Raw genomic sequence first — 18,521 nt, forward strand, 5'->3', positions numbered from 1 at the left:
TTGACTGTCGCCTGGGCCTTGGGCCTGTTGAGCTTTCTAGGAGGTCGTGGGCCTATAGGTGGATTGGGTAGTCCATGGGCCTTTGTTGTTGAGTAAGCAGCTGCCTAGGCCGTGGGCCTTTTGTGCTTCCGCTGAGTTTGCGCGACGGTTAAGGTTTACCTTGCCTCGAGAGCTGGGGAACGTGGTTGGTGCCCCGTCCTGGTCCGATTGTTCAGCAGAGCGATCAATCCCAGTGTTCAACCAGAGGCTAAGCCAACAACTGGCTAACCACTTGGGGTCTTCGACTTTTTTGAGAAAGCCGCTCTTTATAGTTAAAGTGGAGCCCTGCAATTCGTGGGTGAAGCTCAGGGGAAGATATTTTGATTTTGCATTAAGAACTCTTTCTACTATCCCCTTTCATCTTCTTTAGATAGTTTGAATTGGTTTGGATTTGATATAGATTCATAAAATATAGTTTGAGATGGAATCCAACGAAAAAGAAATTTCTGATGAAGAGACAGCACTAGATCGTGTGTTTGATTCGAGCAACAATAAAGGAGACGAAATTGACGAAGAAGATGAAGAAGAAGATGAGAATGATGATGATGATGATGAGGTGGAAGAGGAGGGGGATGAAGAGGAGGAAGAACTGCCTTTTCGTTTCTTTGACGATGAAGATGGAGATGAATATGATTATGGTTCTGGACCAGGAGTTCAATCTTACGAAGCTCTTGCCGAGAAGAAGCGGAAAGCTCTTCTTGATCCAAGCCAGCGGTGAGTTATTTGGTTAATTTCATTGTTTTGTGGAGTAAATCAGTAAAATAGATAGATGGAATTTATTGTTTACTAGACTTGTGGAGCATCTTCTTTAGCTCCATGGAATACAATAGTAAAGTGATTTAGGCTTTGCTGTTGCTTTGTTTTTCGTTGTAGAAAGAAACTTAGTTATTGTACTGTATTGAACGAACAGTGATTCTTTTACGAAGAAGGCTAGGCAAGAGGATATTCCTACAGAGGTGATGAATGAGATGATGGAAGCTATGATGGGTTATGGTTTTCGTAGAAAATCAAGAAAGGTATGCTGTATCTTCCTCTTCTTCTTCTTTCATCCTTGAAATTATTGTTATCAGGGGATGTCATCCGTAATATGTTGTCTTTCTTGCTTATACTATATATTGTTTTGCAATGAACGAAGCTGAAAGAGCTGGTTGAGCCAATGGCCGTAAATCTTTGATAAAATGGTTCATAATATTTCTTATTTGTCTGATAGATTCTTTGTTGGCCCTCTTGGCTCTTTTATCCTTTTTTGCTCAAATAAGTAGTTCAAATAGCACATTTTAAAATGGAGAAACTATATAAGATTACTTCCCTTGACCTAAAAAATGCCAAAAAAAAAGACAATTTTCTGTAATTTCAGTGCTCAATCTAGGCTGCTGGATAGCAATGATTTTGCCACTTGAACTCACTAATCATGGTTAATTGAGGTTGGGGGTTTTGTTCATGTATAATTTTGCATATATGTTTATCTTTTTTGACGTTTCTCCTTTCAGCTGTTAACTTTCCCAAAACAAAATGTATTTATTTTGAATCTATGCTGGCATGTCAATCTTGTTCTGCTATTGTGAAGACCAAGAAAAGAGGTAGACGGAAAGGATCAAAGAGTAAAGTTAGTCCTGAAATCACACAGATGATGGGTGAGGCCACTCTTCATTATGCACAGGGCCATTATAAAGAGGTATCTTGCTCTACTGGTCACCATTCTCAACGATTTTATTGTTATTTTATAGGGTATTGATGATTTAACAGGATCTGATAATACATATGTACCTACATATATGTATGGATAAATAATGTAGCCTTGAAGTCCCTCTCTCTGTGTGTGTGTGCGCGCGTGCTTGCTTACTATTTTGTTAAAAGTGAAATTTTCTCCTTCCTTGGATGATCTCTTGTGTTTCTTATTATTTTAAAGTTTTTTTGAGTTAAACAGGAGGCTCCTTCTTGTGACTAACATGGAGAATTCACAACTTAGGACACTTGAAATTGGCTAAAACATGGTTAAGTGGTGGATACATGTGTCTGGACGTGATTTTTGAGTTGGTTTCACGTAATAAGAAGTGGATGTAGTATATAACAGAGAGTTATGCAGTAAAATCTTCTATTCGAGTCCAAAAGACATGAGAGAAGAAAGATCAATATAGCCATTAGATTTCGAATGGAGCTATCTGAGGTGGGATTCTGGTATCTTTGGGGCTGTTGTTGTGATTGCATGATTTGGTCATATAGGCGAATAGATGTGTCATAAACTTATCTGCTTTACATATTTTTGGGACGCCTGTAAGTTGATGGCCAAACCCACTGCATCTACATTAGCATTCATCATGAAATCCTCTAAATTTTGTTGATAACTTGTTGTCTAGGAACTTCAAAATTTCCTTTTTTTCTCAGGATTGTATCTTAAGTTTCTGTTAGTCCATATCTCTACATGTTAAAAATTCTTCCTGATAATCAGATTGTGTCTATAGGAAAGATTTTATTTTGAAATCAAAATTCATGTCCTTGGGTCCAAGCTCTGTGCATGGTGGGTATTTAGGTGGAATAAGTTTGTCATACAAGCTTTGCCTATGCTTCTTGTTTTATGACCATTTATATACTTTTTGCAGGCAATATCTATTTTATGTGAAGTTGTTAGGCGGGCGCCACACTTGTCTGATCCATATCACACCCTTGGACTTGTCCATAGTGCACTTGGTAATTCAAAAAAGGCAAAGCAGTTTTACTTGATTGCAGCATTTACTTCACGAAAAGATTCGCCTTTGTGGAAATCTCTTTTTGACTGGTTCATGTAAGTTATCACTGATTGACAACTATTATTTCACGGATAATCATAATATGAAGTGGCAACTAGATCAGCTTGTTTCTTTTGATTGTTATGCTAATGTAGTAAGTAACTTTCTTGAGGAAGATTTATTTATTGATTTTGGTAGAATACTACAGTTATGTATCTTTCTGCCAAGTGAATCACAGCGACTTTTATTTCTGTCCTGTTTTCCTTAAGTATTATGTAACCAGACCTTCATCATGTGTCTATGAATTTGGACAATGTGTTCGAGATTCTGATTCTGGATACTTGTCCCTACATGCTTTTGTTTGCTTCATATTGCATTAAAATTTACAATTGTAAGTTTCGTTTAATTTACTGAATATGTCAAATGCAGAGAACAAAGAAGCATGAGTCAGGCCAGCTATTGCCTTGATAGGGCGGTAAAGGTTGACCCTGGTGATATATCTTTAAAACATCGTCGAGCATCACTCTATATTGAGCTAGGAGATTATCAGAGAGCTGCTGAATCCTATGAAAAAATTGTGGAGCTTTGCCCTGATAATGTAGAATCCCTCATGAACGCGGCAAAGGTTTTTCCTTGATCTTTGTATATCCAGAGCTGTCTTCTTTTAAGTTTTTCAAATTACAAGCTCCATTTGATATGATAAGCTCAATGCTCCTTCTGTCCTTGGTGTTGGTAGTCTTGCGTGTCTAAACCTTGCCAATCAGAAATGGAGGAACTTTCATGTCTTTTTGACAAAACAAAAGAAGCATTTTGATCTTATGGACCTTATGACGAAATGGAAGTTGTTATTATCATCATTGTTATTGTTGTTGACATGTAGCCTCTTCCTGTTAGACCTAAATTGGGGCTATCTTTGCAGAGAGAATCCTGTATACTAGCAATCACTTGCAAACCATTGGTATCAATTCAACATAACCTAAGATGCTTTTGTATTAAAAATACTGTGCCATGAGTAGGCTGTAGTAATTGTTCATAACACTTCCATTTTTTTTAATTCTATTTGTGCTATTGGGGATACATCTTTCTTTTTCAAAAACGCTCGTAATTGTCAGTGACATTCATCTTTTCTAGTGAAACTTAATTTTTAATTGTTATTTGAGGGAGGGGTAGTGAATTAAAGTACTAGAAGTTTGCAGACGTGATTTAATAATTCAATTTGTTGTACCAGTTCAAGGAAAATTTCAGAACCTTTGATGTTCTTCATGGATTATGGTAGTGCAATTCTAGGGTTCCCCACCCCCTTTCTTGGTCGGAGAAAATTAATTTGTATTAAAAATACTGTGCCATGAGTAGGCTATAGTAATTGTTCATAACACTTCCATTTTTTTAATTCTATTTGTGCTATTGGGGATACATCTTTCCTTTTCGTAATTGTCAGTGACATTCATCTTTTCTAGTGAAACTTAATTTTTTAATTGTTATTTAAGGGAGGGTAGTGAATTAAAGTACTAGAAGTTTGCAGACGTGATTTAATAAGTCGATTTGTTGTAGCAGTTCAACGAAAGTTTCAGAACCTTTGATGTTCTTCATGGATTATGGTAGTGCAATTCTAGCCATTGGTATGCAACCCACTGACCCAGTAAGACCTTGTGAACCTCAATCTCTTCTTCTTCTTCTCCTTGTTTGTTTTTTTTATGAATTTATACAATAGGATTAAGCCATCATCAGCTGGGAATCACTGAAAGCAGTTCCACACTCTTTATTAAGTGGGGGACCTTCAGTGAACAAAATTCTGTTTGCATATGCATTTTGAGTAATGCAACTCTTTTGTTCCTCTTTCCCCTTTTTTTAAATTCCCCAAAACATTGTTTTCTGCTTCTCACCTGAAGAAATTTCTCCTTAGAATCTTGACATCTGTGTCTAGATCTGCAATATTTTTTCTTCCATTCCTTTGCTCAGGGTGTGATTTACGTCACTCATCTACCTCTTAGGTGCTGCTTGACAATGCTGTTTCTTTCATCCTTGGAACTTTAGGTGTTCGAAACAGATGGGGTCTTTTCTCTCCATAAAGTGGCATAGGAGGTTGGGTCATGGGCTCATTTCTGCTTGCATGTGCCTACTAGTCAAAAAAAAATTTAACTGCCTTAGTAGAAGCAGCATTTTTAGTTCTTTTCCTTAACCCTTGTAATTCATTAATGAAAGTATTAAAAACGAAATAAAAAGGGCACAGTCCAAGACTTCCCACTTCTGCACTTGAAACACAACTTACTTGAGGTTAAAGAAGCGGATTTCTTGACTAAACTTTATAATTGTCTAGCGGAAATCAAGTACTCTTTGGCACAGTGAAGTTGTTTTAATTGTAATGCTTTGTGTGTCATTAGTACGCCCTTACTTTTAAATTAGGTGCTTTCTTTTTGGTTGTTGTGTTCTACCTTCATTATATTAAATTGGTTTGGTTATGTGCTTTCTTTTTTGCTTGTTGTGTTCTAAGTTATCTTCTTACGTGTTGATGTAGCTTTCCATTGTCTTACTGTTTCAGCAATGTTGATGTGTTTCAGTGTCTCTGTAGAGCAATCACTATCTGTGGAGAGTCTGATATATTAGTTTCTGCAAGTATAGATGTTTTTCTTTGACAATTGTAATTCTGTCAGTGGAATTGGTGTTCTTGTTAACATATCTCTTACTATCTTTTACCTACTTAATTTTGTTCTTTCTATGTCAGTTATACCTTAAATGTGGTCAAAGTGAGCGTTCTGTTGACATTTTGGCGAAATATCTTAAAGATCATCCATCTGAAGCAAATATTAGTGTCATATCTTTGCTTGCCGCTGTGTTCATGGAAATTAATGCTCACAACAATGCTCTTGAGCTTATTGAGAATGTTCAGCTGGTCTACTACTTGGGAAAGGAGTTGCCATTGACTTTGAAAATCAAAGCAGGAATTTGCCATGTTCACCTTGGGAACGTCGAGAAGGCAGAGGTGTGTTGCATTGCATCATGCCACAGTACTGCCAATTGCTTACATTCTTCTAGTCCTTTGTTAGAATCCCAATAAACTTCTAGAGCCGTTGGAGGTCTTGATTGTATTTTTATTTATTCTCCCTTTGTTCTGGCTCACATCTGGAGTGTTTTAGATTCTGTTCAGTGTTCTGCAACGGGAGAGTGCATCGGATCATGCTAAATTTGTTACTGAAGTAGCTGGCGCATTCGTGCGTTTTGAGCATTTCGAATTGGCATTGAAGTATTATCACATTTTGGAGGAAAATGATGTGGTTGGTGATGCAAGGGAACTGGTAAATCTTGCTCTCTTTCTTTGTTCTCCCTGCTTGCTTGACACTGCAAAATTGTGCGATTGTGCGTCATTGCAATTGCATTCATTTTGACAATGCTTTATTTCTTCTTCTTCCTCCTCCTTACTGTGTTGTCCATTTATTGAAGTGGTCCCGTCCAAGGATAGGTTGCAGTATTTTTATAATGATAATATGCTATTTAGAGCAGGTTCTATTTTTCATATCCAATTGAAATGTATTTTTCAGTTTATGATATTGCATTTGTAACGGTTCTTAACTTCTTTTCCCCCCTTCCTGATGCTAATATAAAATATTTGTGCCCCCCCCCCCCCCCCGGTTTTTTCCATATAACAGGGCCACTTACATCTACATATTGCTCGGTGTTACTTTTCTTTGAGAGAAAGAGGACAAGCAATCAAGTATTTCTACAAAGGTAATACATATGAAGTCCAGTATGCTCATTCTATTATTTATCTCTCTTCACACTTGAATGGACATGGTGGTTTTGTTTTACACATTCCTATTCAGACATGGAATGTGCTGTCATCGGCGTAAAGAATGAAACCGCACATCCAATTCTGATCAACCACCACCGTGAATAGAAACTATAAATATTGGATTTGGGTTAAAATAAAGACCTAAGCATGAAAATGGATAACTCTTTGAGATCACTCCACTCTCTCTAGATCTTTGGTTCAGAAGGGTGCTAATCTCATCTGTGGAGGCGCAATTAAAAATTCAGTAGATATTTTATCGGTATTTGAGGTGCCGAAGAGGTCTTTTAGTAGTTGTTCAATTCTTCATGATCTTATTCATAGCTCATTCTATGCCACATGCTTGATATATACGTGAAGATGAGGTTTTCGGGTTATCGGATGAGGTTTTATTGCCTGTAAAACAACAAATAGTTGCACGCATCTTCCTTCCAGGGTTCTTTTTCTTTTCTATTTCTTTTTTACTTTTCAATTTTCAAAACCTGACAGTTAGCAGGTAAGGTTGACACAAATAAACAGTACTTGATGGAAATACCTTCATATTAGAGGGTGTTTGGATGGACTCTTAATATGGATGGAGGGTACCTTGCTGTGTGGGTCTGTCTGCTAATTTTGTCCTGTTGTTTTTCAAGTTTATTTTTAGATAAAAGCTCAATTTAGGAAACCATTTAGAGTGGGTGCATCAGGTTTTAAGTCAATGATTTAGGGGCCATATTGTATTGTAGACACATGATTCTTTACTAGTTAATTTGTGTGTGAGTTCCTGAGTATAAACTGGGACTTATCATGAGTCTTTCTTTGCTCATGCATAATAGGTGAAATCTGGAGCAGGGACATGAAGGAAAATCTAAACTCAATTTCAATTCTATAAATAGCCTTAATGTCATTTTTACATGATGGATTTGTAACTCAATAGACTAAGTAAAACTCAATGGAATTTCTTAAATTTCAAACTATCCTTCCTTTTGTAGTCTGCTAAATGAACAACAATTAAAACTACACTGTCTAAGTTGTGTTTTGTGCATCTGTCTATATGTTCTTTCATATTCTTGTTTCAGATGGATTATTCGTAAGAATTTGATACAGCCTCTATGGCATTCTTGTTGTTTAAATTGTCTCACCTCTATTTTTGTTATTGGAATTGTATGTATCTTGACAACTGGAATCTGTATAAATATTGTGAATTCTGATGTTTCAAGTGAGTTTGCTCAATGATGAATTATTGAAATTAAAATATAAAATAACTACAAAGCTGAATCCGTTTCATGGCTGACTTAAAGATTCAATCCAGCTTTGCATACTCTTGAAGACAATGTTGATGCCCGATTACATTTGGCTTCACTCCTCCTTGAAGATACTAAAGAAGAGGAAGCCATTGTTTTGCTATCTCCTCCAGAAAACTTAGGTAATTTAGTATATTTGTTGTTATTATCCATCTGATTAAAGTAGTTTTCTGTGGGGTCCTCCTTTGTGTGGTGAAGTTGTTTCATTGAAATTTTTGCCACTACAAGTTCAGATGAGGAGAAAGTCCCCCAGCAGTGCAGTGGTAAGGATGCACACATCTCTCTTTCCCTGAACCTGCCACTAGCCTTGTGCACAGAGTTTTGTTTTTTCTTTTTTTATTGGTATTGCTTCATGCTACGTTTATTTTATATTGTGCTTTTTTCCTACAGACTCTGTTGATCCAAATTCCGACGAACATGAGAAATGGTGGAATGATGCAAAGATAAAATTAAAGCTTTGCCAAATCTATAGAGCTAAGGAGATGATAGCTGACTTTATTGAAGCAATCTTGCCCTCGATTCATGAATCACTTTATTGTGAATCCCTTCGGCAAAAGGTGATTTTAATGGACTTAAAATAGACATACAACATCTTTCATTATGCATGCATATATGATTATATATTACATATTTACATACATTAAGATTTGTTAGATATCTCCAAAAAATTTCCGTCATCAAGATATTTGTAATCTGTTATCCTTTTTTGTTCATATTTCAGTCAGTAGTTTTTGTTAGTTTTTTGTACTTCTGAAAAATTCTGGTTAATTATGTAACTTAGCTCCTCCTTTTTGATGTGATACACTTTAAACAACTACTTATACTGATTTATGAACTGGAACATGATTTTCACTTCTTAGAAAAACTAGAAGTATAAAACATGTATGGTCCTATTGGATACCCGCTAGTATTTTGTTCGAAATGAGTGGTAGTGTTTTTATTACATTATATTTGTTTTCTGATTCAGTATAAGGCAAGAAAAAGGCTACGGATGAGTGAACTCCTTGAAAGAATCAAAAAGGTAGATGATCAGCAAGCTGATGACATATTTCGAGGAATCAGACCAATAGTTCCCCCAAACGACCGGTTAGTAGTAAGTTCCATGTTGGATATTTAATGTTTATGACCTGTAAACTTTATGTAGGCATGTACTTCCTACATGTGCTTTTCCACTTGCGTATATGACCATGACTGTGTATGTGCTTTCATGATTAATGCTTTGAACTAGGGTGAAAGCTTCCAGGGCAAGAAAATTGCTTCAGAAGAAAGCAGCACTGGAGAAAGAAAAGAAAGCTTTGGCAAAGGATGCAGGTGTTGACGTTAAAAGTGATGATTCTGATGATGAATTAATGGTAAAGTGTGAGTATTTTGTGCTTATATGATTGTAAATACGGAGTCTTGAGTCTGACTGACTTGTATGTTCTTTCTTTTTTTGTGATGTCTTCAGCAAAAAGAAGTCAGAATGCCTCCCCTGCCAAATTTATTGACAGACGAAGAACATTATAAACTTATCATCGATGTTTGTACTTCCTTTATTCTTTCTTTTTGTTTGATAAATATAAAAATATATATATATATATAATAATTATATAAAAAGAAGTCTGAATGACTTGTATATATACTTATGTTTGGTCTGCTAGGTAGTTTTACAACATATTTTACCCTTTTTCTCTCATTATGTGGATGGTTCATCAAGATTCAAGTTCTCTTGCGGTTCTGACTCGTCCTATGTATGATTAACAGTTGTGCAAGGCATTGGCATCCTTGCAGAGGTACTGGGAGGCATTAGAAATTATCAATCTCACCCAGAAATTGGCTCACAACTCACTCTCTGTTGAGAAGAAGCAGGAGCTTCAGTCTCTTGGAGCTCGTAATTCCTGAATTAGCGCTTTTCAGTGTTTGAGATCATTTTATAAATTTACTCTATCCTTCTGCCCTCCTTCACATTCCCTCAGACCTTGACCAAAAAATGTTCTGCTACTCTGTTGTCTGCCTTTCGGATGTCAATTTTCATTTTTTACTTTATGGTTCTGCAGAAATATCCTACAACACCACAGATCCTAAAAATGGGTTTGACTGTGTAAGATGCATTGTTCAGCAGCGTCCACATAGCATTTCTGCCTGGAACTGCTATTATAAAGTAGCTTCAAGGTATTTAAAGTTGTGTGTTGGTCATGTTTTATTGTAAAACTAGTTTTCATGAGGCAAATATGCTTCTCCGCTGTTCTCACCATAACCCGGTGTTTTCAAGTTTATCAAGACATAGAAAGAGGTTACTTCTAAATTCAATTAATTTAGTTTTGGGCTTTTAAAGAATACTAATATGGCCCTATGCGCAAAGATACCCAATAAAACTCTTAGCTGAGTATCAAGATTGTAAGAAAAAAGCAATTGACTGTCATTTCGTGGCTGCATTACTTGTACCCATTTTCTCTTTAAAGTTTAAACCATCCTTGAGAACCCTGGATTTTTCATTTTTACTTCGACCCTGGCGGTTTGATTACATGCCTTCAAAATGAACATGTCCTTTACTCAACCTGGTAGTAGTTGATACAGAGTGGAGAGCATGTCTTTACCTTAATGCTGTATTTTGTGTTTTGGCTTCAAATTTTGTCCAGTGAAGGCTTTCTTATAATGTGCAGATTGGCAAAAGGATATTCGAAGCATTATAAGTTTCAGCGCCATATGCGAAGCAAATACAATGATTGTGTGCCTCCCATTATCATTTCTGGCCATCAGTTTACTGTTGCTAGCCATCATCAAGATGCTGCGAGAGAATATTTAGAAGCTTATAAACTATTGCCAGAAAACCCCTTGATTAATCTTTGTGTAGGTATGTTTCTTTATTTCTTTTATTTTTCTCTTTTTCATTTTCCTCCAATCAAAATACAATGGCAATGATAGCCTACATAATGGATCGTAGCTTCCACCTCCACACATAACTCCCCTTATATTGGTTGAAGCTGTCCTTCCCTTCAAATAGAGACACACAATCGGGCTATGCACAGGGCCGCCACATGCTATCATACTTATTTATACGCTACAAATCTATTTGATTGGGAAAATTGATGTGTTTCCCCATTATCATTTCCTGCAGGAACTGCATTAATCAACCTGGCTCTTGGATTTCGACTTCAAAATAAGCATCAGTGTGTTGCACAAGGCCTAGCTTTCCTACACAACAATTTGCGTCTCTGTGAACACAGCCAGGTTTACTTCATTTTGATTTCTCCCTGGACATACTGACAGTAGGTCACTAATTAATTTGAAAAAGAAATGTACAGAACTCAAGAAGCATTGTTCCAAGTTAGTTGGGGTGGTTTACAGTAATAATTTCCCTCTCATATCAATTTCCTTATATCTTCTACATTTTTCTCGATTTGAATTCATAAATCGCGCATTTAAAATTAGAGATATGTCCACCTTACGGGACTTTTCCACATTGCTTGTCCTTTCTTTTCTTGTTTCTATTTCAGCCTCTCATATGACCATGAATTCTGCTCGAAAAATGGTTTTCTTTTTTCCGTCTAGTCTTGCAGCAGCTTCGTTAGCCTTGGGTTTCTGCTGGATGTCTCTAGATAACTTGCTCCGAAATGAAGTGTCCTCATTTCGACCATGCTTGTATCAATATTAATAGTTCATAATTTGCTGTAACTACTTCGTGCAGGAGGCATTGTATAATATTGCCCGCGCATATCATCATGTTGGCCTTGTAACTCTAGCAGTTTTGTATTATGAGAAGGTGCTTGCAACGCGTGAGAAGGATTATCCGATCCCAAGACTTCCAAATGAGAATGCAGATCCTGCAGAGTCCCAGAAATCTGGTTACTGCGACCTTCGTAGAGAAGCAGCTTACAATTTACACCTAATTTACAAGAAAAGTGGAGCAGTTGATCTTGCTAGGCAGATCTTGAAAGATCATTGTACTATTTAGTTGATTTCCTTGATAATGATACCAGTAGAAAGAAAAGCAATGGATTCTCCTCAAGGAGACCTAGGCTACCCTTCCATTCTGTATACAAGGAGTAGTTTGTCCTTTAAATTAAAGTTGAAGAAAGGGTTATTTGACTCCCATATTTAGCCATTTGTGGTTTGGGCCACTTTATCTCCATCAACAAACATCATACCGGCACCAAAGGTAATGTAAATGTAACTTTCAAGTTCACAACATAAGCAGAGGTGGTTCATGCGGAATGGAGCATTAACTTATAGGGATAACTCTCAAAATAGTCTATTGACTTTTGAAAACATATCGATTGAGTCTTCTTTTTTCTTTTTCCAGGGTCATTCAAGTCCTTATATTTTGAAAAATGGGTTCCGTTAGTCAAGATCCTTTAGACGTTAAAATGATCTTATGTGATTAATTTTTTTCGTGTAATTCAAGAAGCAGGTGTTAAATGAGGGTTATATTTTGAGTTCAATAGTATTATTACTCTTTTTCATTGATATCACTTCCAAATCACTATCCAACTCCTTAATTTAGTGAGATTCTGATTGTGATGTTGATAGATACGGTATTTTTTTTCCCCTTTCTCTGTAGCTATATGAAAATCATTTTTGTTGCCATTTTTGATGTGATATGGAAAAGATATGACAAAGGAAGATGCTCCACTATTTGGAAAAAGAAAAAAAGGAAAGTGTATTCATAAGATTTGATAGATCAATCAAATTGGTGATAAGAACCGTTAATGAAACTCTGGGTCAATGAAAGATTAGCGAGGTTACAACTCAATCAATCAAAATTGAGAATTCAAAGTTGAAAGCTGGAAACATGTAGGTTGCATCCATTTATCACCTGCTTGTTCCTTCCGTGAGATCATGTGTGATTTACGCTCGATCGAGATTTAGGAATTGCAATTGCATGTGAAGAGAATCGTTTGACTAATTTACTATTGCAATGATCAAAAGAACAATGTTGAACCAAAATTACCCATCATGTGGATCAGACCTTAACAACCATAACAAAATTGTTAATGCGTATAATTTTTTTGATAAATAACATCATACAAATTTTTACTTTATATATTTATTATGCACTTCAACTCGGGTTTAATATCTATCCTCACACAAATTCCCACGTGACATTTTAATGCTTAGAAAATATTAAGAATTAAAAATACAAAATATGGACATTTACAGTACCTGAACTTCTGATCCCAACCATTCCTATAGCTGGAAAGGCTACAAAAGAGGCCAAGCCCTCTGTTTTTTGCTTTGATTTACTCCTCCTTCTCCTGAGGAAATCTTTTATGTTTTATGTGTCAAAAACTGTAGAGATACTTCATTATCAGCAAAATGATATATGTTTAACTGTCCCTAACACTGTGAATCCTCCCAAAACCACCAAAAAAAACACAGAGATCAACAGTGAATCTAATAAATATTTTTTCCCCTTCATTTTTTTAGCAACAAAAGATTGCGTGAGTGATGAACAGTATTGGCTATCTCTCTCTCCTCTTGTCAAGTTTGATAATTTGATCTTGTACTGTATCTGACATTGAAGATATCAAGCTGAAGCAGCTTTATCGATACATGGTGAAAAATCTCTCTCTTTCTTCCTCACAGAAACTACTTTCTGTTCCCTCCGCTTCATTTTTTTCTTCCCTGACAGAGAATGGCTGTGCACGCACGCATACTCAATAGTCAATACCAGCAGTAGAGCCCATGCATCCATCATATCCGTATATATTATCTAGAGGGAGAAAGAAATCCACCCCCCTCTATGCCTCTATCGTACGTGTCTAGAGAGAGAATTAAACACAGTGCCGCTCGATTCATCAAATCCCCCATAAAAAAGCCTTTATGATGAAACCTTTTCGCTCATATAATACATAACAAACCAATCACAACTACTTTGTTACTCTGCTGAATTTGTCTTCGTTCTGTTAAATATCGTTCCTTTCGTTATTTTCTCAGCTTGTTGGAGCGAAACTCAATGTGGGTATTGATGGATTCTTGAAGAGTTGGTGTTTGAGAGCTTCATCTTTGTTTGCGTTTTGGGTTTTGTGTTTTTGTTTTGATTTGTGTTTCAATGGAGCTTTACCGCAATTTTGATCACTGTGACACCCACTTGCCTCCTGGGTTTCGGTTCCACCCAACTGATGAGGAACTGATTACATTCTATCTCTTGAAGAAGGTGCTTGACAGTAACTTTACTGGAAGAGCCATTGCTGAAGTGGACCTTAACAGATGTGAACCATGGGAGCTTCCTGGTACAAGTTATTTTCTTCTCTGGTGTCTCTCGCATTTATGATCTCTTTCTGTTTGATTTAATTTCTCTGTCACTGTTTTCTCGCAGAGAAAGCTAAGATGGGAGAGAAAGAGTGGTACTTCTTTAGTCTGAGAGACCGTAAGTACCCAACTGGACTTAGGACTAATAGAGCAACTGAAGCTGGGTACTGGAAAGCTACTGGCAAAGATAGAGAGATTTACAGTTCAAAGACTTGTGCACTTGTGGGCATGAAGAAGACTCTTGTTTTCTACAGAGGGAGAGCTCCTAAAGGAGCTAAGAGCAACTGGGTTATGCATGAGTATCGCCTTGAAGGGAAGTTAGCTTACCATTACCTCTCCAGGAGCTCCAAGGTAGGTGGTTCTTAATATACTAAAATCATGCTGTGATTGCATTTCTTATGCATAGTTTAAGAGTAATCCTGCACTGAACATATGCCTTTTTCTTCCTACTTCGTGTGATATGACCGTTGTTTTGTGGATTAGAATCATGATTTTATGCTCTACAATCTGTTCCAAACCACCTGTAGATATCTGTTATATTGTGTTTTGAAGCTGAAGATCATGGACTCGATTTTACTATTATTCAACCATGTGCTAGGATTTAGGTTTACCACTATGATGGTGGTGAGAGGGTTTGGATTTCTGTTGGTTTTGGTTATTTTCAAGGTCTAGTTTTATAATTGTGATAGAAAGTTGTTTTAATTCAGCTGCTAATCCAGTCTTATTTATAGTTTCTTGTGCCTTTTTGCTTCAAAGCAATGCTATAGTTAAAGCGTACATTATTCACCATGTGTATGCATACTTCTATTCACTCTTAAGGCTGATAAATGACGATTCTGCAGCATAAGGAGTCTTCTTTTATTGAATCAGCCATTATTTCCTGCCAAAGTTGGAACTTTATTCATCACAAAGTGAATGCGTTTCCATTGATTCTTTATAGTTTGTCTGTGGTTTGTCCGGTGTCACACATTCACTTTACTGTAAAATCTTTGCTGATAACCATTTACGCACTTGAAATATGATCACATGGCACTTTGCATTAATAAGGACGAATAGAGAGATCATCCAAGTTGCTTGTTCTTGGAAATCATTAATGCGACTGAAACTGTTGATGTCCTCATTTACTTTCAATGACTGAATTGTCTCTTCAGGATGAGTGGGTGATATCTAGGGTCTTCCAAAAGACTGGTGGCACCAACACCAGTAGCAGCAGCAGCAGCAATGCTGGAGCCAAGAAGATCCGAATGGACACTAACATCAGTCTCTACCCAGAAGTTAGCTCTCCTTCTTCCGTCTCTCTGCCACCACTTCTCGAATCTGGGAGCACCTCCTCTTTCACAGGGACCACATCGAACACCACCATGACCGATCGCGATTGCAGATCCTATTTTAGCCAATCCCAATCCGAGCACGTGTCCTGTTTCTCCACAATCGCGGCTGCAGCCTCCGCCGCCAACAACTACTTTGATTTCACTCCAACTCAGCATCAGCCACAGCAGCATCCTCCATTTCTTGCAGGTGACGCAGCCTCTAGGTTCCAAAGAAATGCTGGTGTCACTGAATTCCCAACCCTGAGGTCCTTACAGGACAATTTACAGCTCCCGTTTTACTTCTCGCCGCCCGGGATGATCCCATCTCTCCCTCCGCCGGCAATGCAGGAAGGCGGTGCTGGTGGTGGCTCTAGTATGAGTTGGGATTTGGCTAAGGAGGAGAGGGTTGACTATGGTGGTGGTGGAAGGATTGCTGTTGGTCCTACTGAGCTTGACTGCATGTGGACTTACTAGGACTGTTTGAGAATCCATGTTTAATCTCTAGTGTCATTGTCTTATGATCAGTATTTCTATGTCTGAAAATCTGGATTTGTGATAATGATGCGTGCCTAGTGCTTAGTAAGTAGTGTTTGTAGGGTACATTAGGGTGTTATCTATCCTTATCAGAGTGAGATACTAATCTGCTTAGGAGTGTGACTTTTTGAACTTTAGTGTTTGATGTATGTCCTCAATGAAGGTTTTAATTGTGTTGTCTTCATTGAACTTATGATTCATATGTGGGTATCTGTTTTTAGTCCAATGCCATGTTGTATACGCTTGAATTAGAAAGTTTTGGTGTGTTCTCAAGCACAAAGAAAGTGACTTACTGTTCACTGGTACCAACAAGAAGGACCTGTGCATGCATATGGATCCGGCGGAGGACCCCTGCGACAGTTGCACCATTTTGGTGTAGGAAAAGGGTTTGCAAAATTTTGGAAAAAATTATTTAAATGTGTAGTAGCGTAACAAATACAATGTTATATTTTTTTTTGTTAAAAAATATAAAATCAAATTAGTCATGCACAGGGTTCTCCCAATCCGAAATAGATTAGGCTTGCAATTAATATTATTCTACTAGACCCATTAAATAGGTGGGTGAAGTTGGTGGATGAATTGGGTTTGTAATTTTACACCACATGTTTCACTTTCACATGGAAGGACAGTGTCCAGGATTGGCCAATGAGAGTGTACAAAATGGGGGTGTGGGTGGGTGTGTGCGCGCTCGCTCCTTTAGGTATCGCTAGTTGTGGAAGGGACAACTTTAATTTCTGCTGCATACAAGACAGGACAGGACAGGACAGTGTGTGGGTGGTTGCTTGCCAGTTTAAACAGTAGAGTAGGTTAAGGGACCATGCTATGCTACTACATTATTTGTTGTAATGTAAATTATGACCACAGCGCAGGAGAACTAAATGAATGGCCCATAAAATTTGATTGGGCAAGTCATTTTGATTTTTCAAAGAGAAATATGGGTGCATTTGGCAGTGTATTTGTACCAGTCAAACGCATCTTTTTTGGGATAAAAAGTATTTGGTGGAACGATGCGTTATGATATTATCGAGTCACGACGAGTTTGAAGTTGAAACTATTTTCACTCTTAAAACAAAACAAAGCAGTTGATAGTATTTTCAAACGTTAAAACACAAATTTTTTTTTTAATTTTGATTTTATTTTTTTATTTATATTTTTACAAAAATAAATTCATTAAAAATTAATTGATATCAATGCAAAAAATCTAATTTTACCATTACTACACCACAATAATTTTAGTGACGCGCCAAATATTTTTTGCCACTACAACTCACGTCACCTCTACATAGTTTCAAAACTCTCCTCACCTCGTCTCACCTTACCAAAGGAGATCAAAACATCATACTTCCAAACGAAGTCATTGTGTATTGTGCTCAATAGAAACAGGTTTAGACAACCTATAATGTTTTGGAAGAGAGAAGCCCATGAAAATGGTTAAGCATGTATAGAGTTTAAGAGACAGCTAGCCATAAAGTACACTCTCTTACAAACATATATATCCACAAGAACACTACAACAAACAAGTGACAACTCTTTTCTTTTTTTTAAAAGATTTCTCAGGTGCCAAAGGCTATGACAAATCTTCCGAGACATCTCCCAAAGAAAGTTTATGCATCCACAAGGACTCGAACCCGAGTCCTTACTCAAATGGCTAGAAGCCCTTACCACTCAAGTCAACCTTCCGTTGGTCAAGGTACAACTCTTTTGTATATATAGCTGTGACTCTGCTACTATTGCCATACATACATACATACATACACAAAAAGCCTAAAACTCATATCAGTACAATCTGGAGCCTGAAACCCACAATGATGGTTGATGATGAGAGGGGTTTTTGTATTATACTAATATTAAGGTTGGAATTGAGAACGTGATCTGCGCATGATTGGAGTTGTAATCAAACTTGCTACATTTTTGGGGGAGAGAAAGAGATATGGGGTCCATGGCCTGTGTACATGGAAATAGCATGGCACGCTTTGTACCCAATTAGTGCAACTTTTGGACTTGTTAACGTTTTAAGGTAATTGTATTGTGGGCCCTTTACAAGAGTATATATATGGATGGTCTGAATAAGAGGTTAAAATGCAAAAATCCAAAACACCAAATGGCATAAGACCCAAAAGTTGGGGTTTGGTGGGTATATAAGAAGAAAGGAATTATGTTCTAGGAAGCAAAATGATGTCTTGTTTTGACCCTCTTTGGGCTCCTCTCACTTTTTTTTGGTTTGTTTTCAGTGAACTAGGTTGGAATGTTTGATGATGATGGGTCATGGTCATTATGAGCATTTTTTGGTGGGTCTAGTTGGAGGAGCAAAGTATTAGTCACGAGACTCAACTAGCAATGCAATCACTGGTTGTGACTTGACTTGTGATGCAATCAAGCTTTACATAGATCCTGACCCAATCACTAGGTCTTCCATTGAATCTTATTGGGTGGCTGAGGCCCATTTTGAACCTTTATTGGGCTCAATGTGGACCTAGCCTTGTCATTGAATTTAACTAGAGAAAATGGCCTCTCCAACAGCCATGAATGATCCAACCAAAAAGTTCCCACACAAATTGTGTTTTACAATTAAAATTTAAAGTAACACCAACCATTTACAAATTATGATGACCTA

General features: G+C 37.2%; 2 protein-coding genes across 2 annotated transcripts; both read left to right on the top strand.

The window, feature by feature from the left end:
- The first annotated feature begins 150 nt into the window (after window positions 1–150).
- Window positions 151–12,026, top strand: LOC119989431 (general transcription factor 3C polypeptide 3). Its single transcript, XM_038834940.1, has 18 exons — window positions 151–753; window positions 950–1,055; window positions 1,607–1,714; window positions 2,640–2,821; window positions 3,195–3,390; window positions 5,488–5,745; window positions 5,900–6,058; window positions 6,410–6,488; window positions 7,841–7,954; window positions 8,223–8,389; window positions 8,800–8,918; window positions 9,061–9,184; window positions 9,280–9,351; window positions 9,576–9,702; window positions 9,869–9,983; window positions 10,475–10,665; window positions 10,930–11,042; window positions 11,500–12,026. The coding sequence occupies exons 1-18, from the start codon at window positions 461–463 to the stop codon at window positions 11,764–11,766; spliced, it is 2,790 nt and encodes a 929-aa protein (XP_038690868.1). The 5' UTR covers window positions 151–460; the 3' UTR covers window positions 11,767–12,026.
- Window positions 12,027–13,400: 1,374 nt separating this feature from the next.
- LOC119989432 (protein CUP-SHAPED COTYLEDON 2-like) lies at window positions 13,401–15,981 on the top strand. The gene is made up of 3 exons (XM_038834941.1): window positions 13,401–14,044; window positions 14,131–14,414; window positions 15,215–15,981. Exons 1-3 carry the CDS (start codon window positions 13,864–13,866, stop codon window positions 15,845–15,847), a joined length of 1,098 nt encoding a protein of 365 aa, XP_038690869.1. The 5' UTR covers window positions 13,401–13,863; the 3' UTR covers window positions 15,848–15,981.
- Window positions 15,982–18,521: the final 2,540 nt, after the last annotated feature.

This window comes from Tripterygium wilfordii, chromosome 21 (genome assembly GCF_013401445.1).
Source record: "Tripterygium wilfordii isolate XIE 37 chromosome 21, ASM1340144v1, whole genome shotgun sequence".
NCBI classification, from domain to species: domain Eukaryota; kingdom Viridiplantae; phylum Streptophyta; class Magnoliopsida; order Celastrales; family Celastraceae; genus Tripterygium; species Tripterygium wilfordii.

Bases quoted from the DNA above. Each gene is read 5' to 3' on its own strand.
- LOC119989431 (XM_038834940.1), top strand. From the start codon at position 461: ATGGAATCCAACGAAAAAGAAATTTCTGATGAAGAGACAGCACTAGAT. The intron at 6,489-7,840 runs GTAATACATATG...GATTCAATCCAG, and splicing joins AATCAAGTATTTCTACAAAG to CTTTGCATACTCTTGAAGAC. The intron at 9,352-9,575 runs GTTTGTACTTCC...TATGATTAACAG, and splicing joins ATTATAAACTTATCATCGAT to TTGTGCAAGGCATTGGCATC.
- LOC119989432 (XM_038834941.1), top strand. From the start codon at position 13,864: ATGGAGCTTTACCGCAATTTTGATCACTGTGACACCCACTTGCCTCCT. The intron at 14,045-14,130 runs GTACAAGTTATT...GTTTTCTCGCAG, and splicing joins TGAACCATGGGAGCTTCCTG to AGAAAGCTAAGATGGGAGAG. The intron at 14,415-15,214 runs GTAGGTGGTTCT...TTGTCTCTTCAG, and splicing joins ACCTCTCCAGGAGCTCCAAG to GATGAGTGGGTGATATCTAG.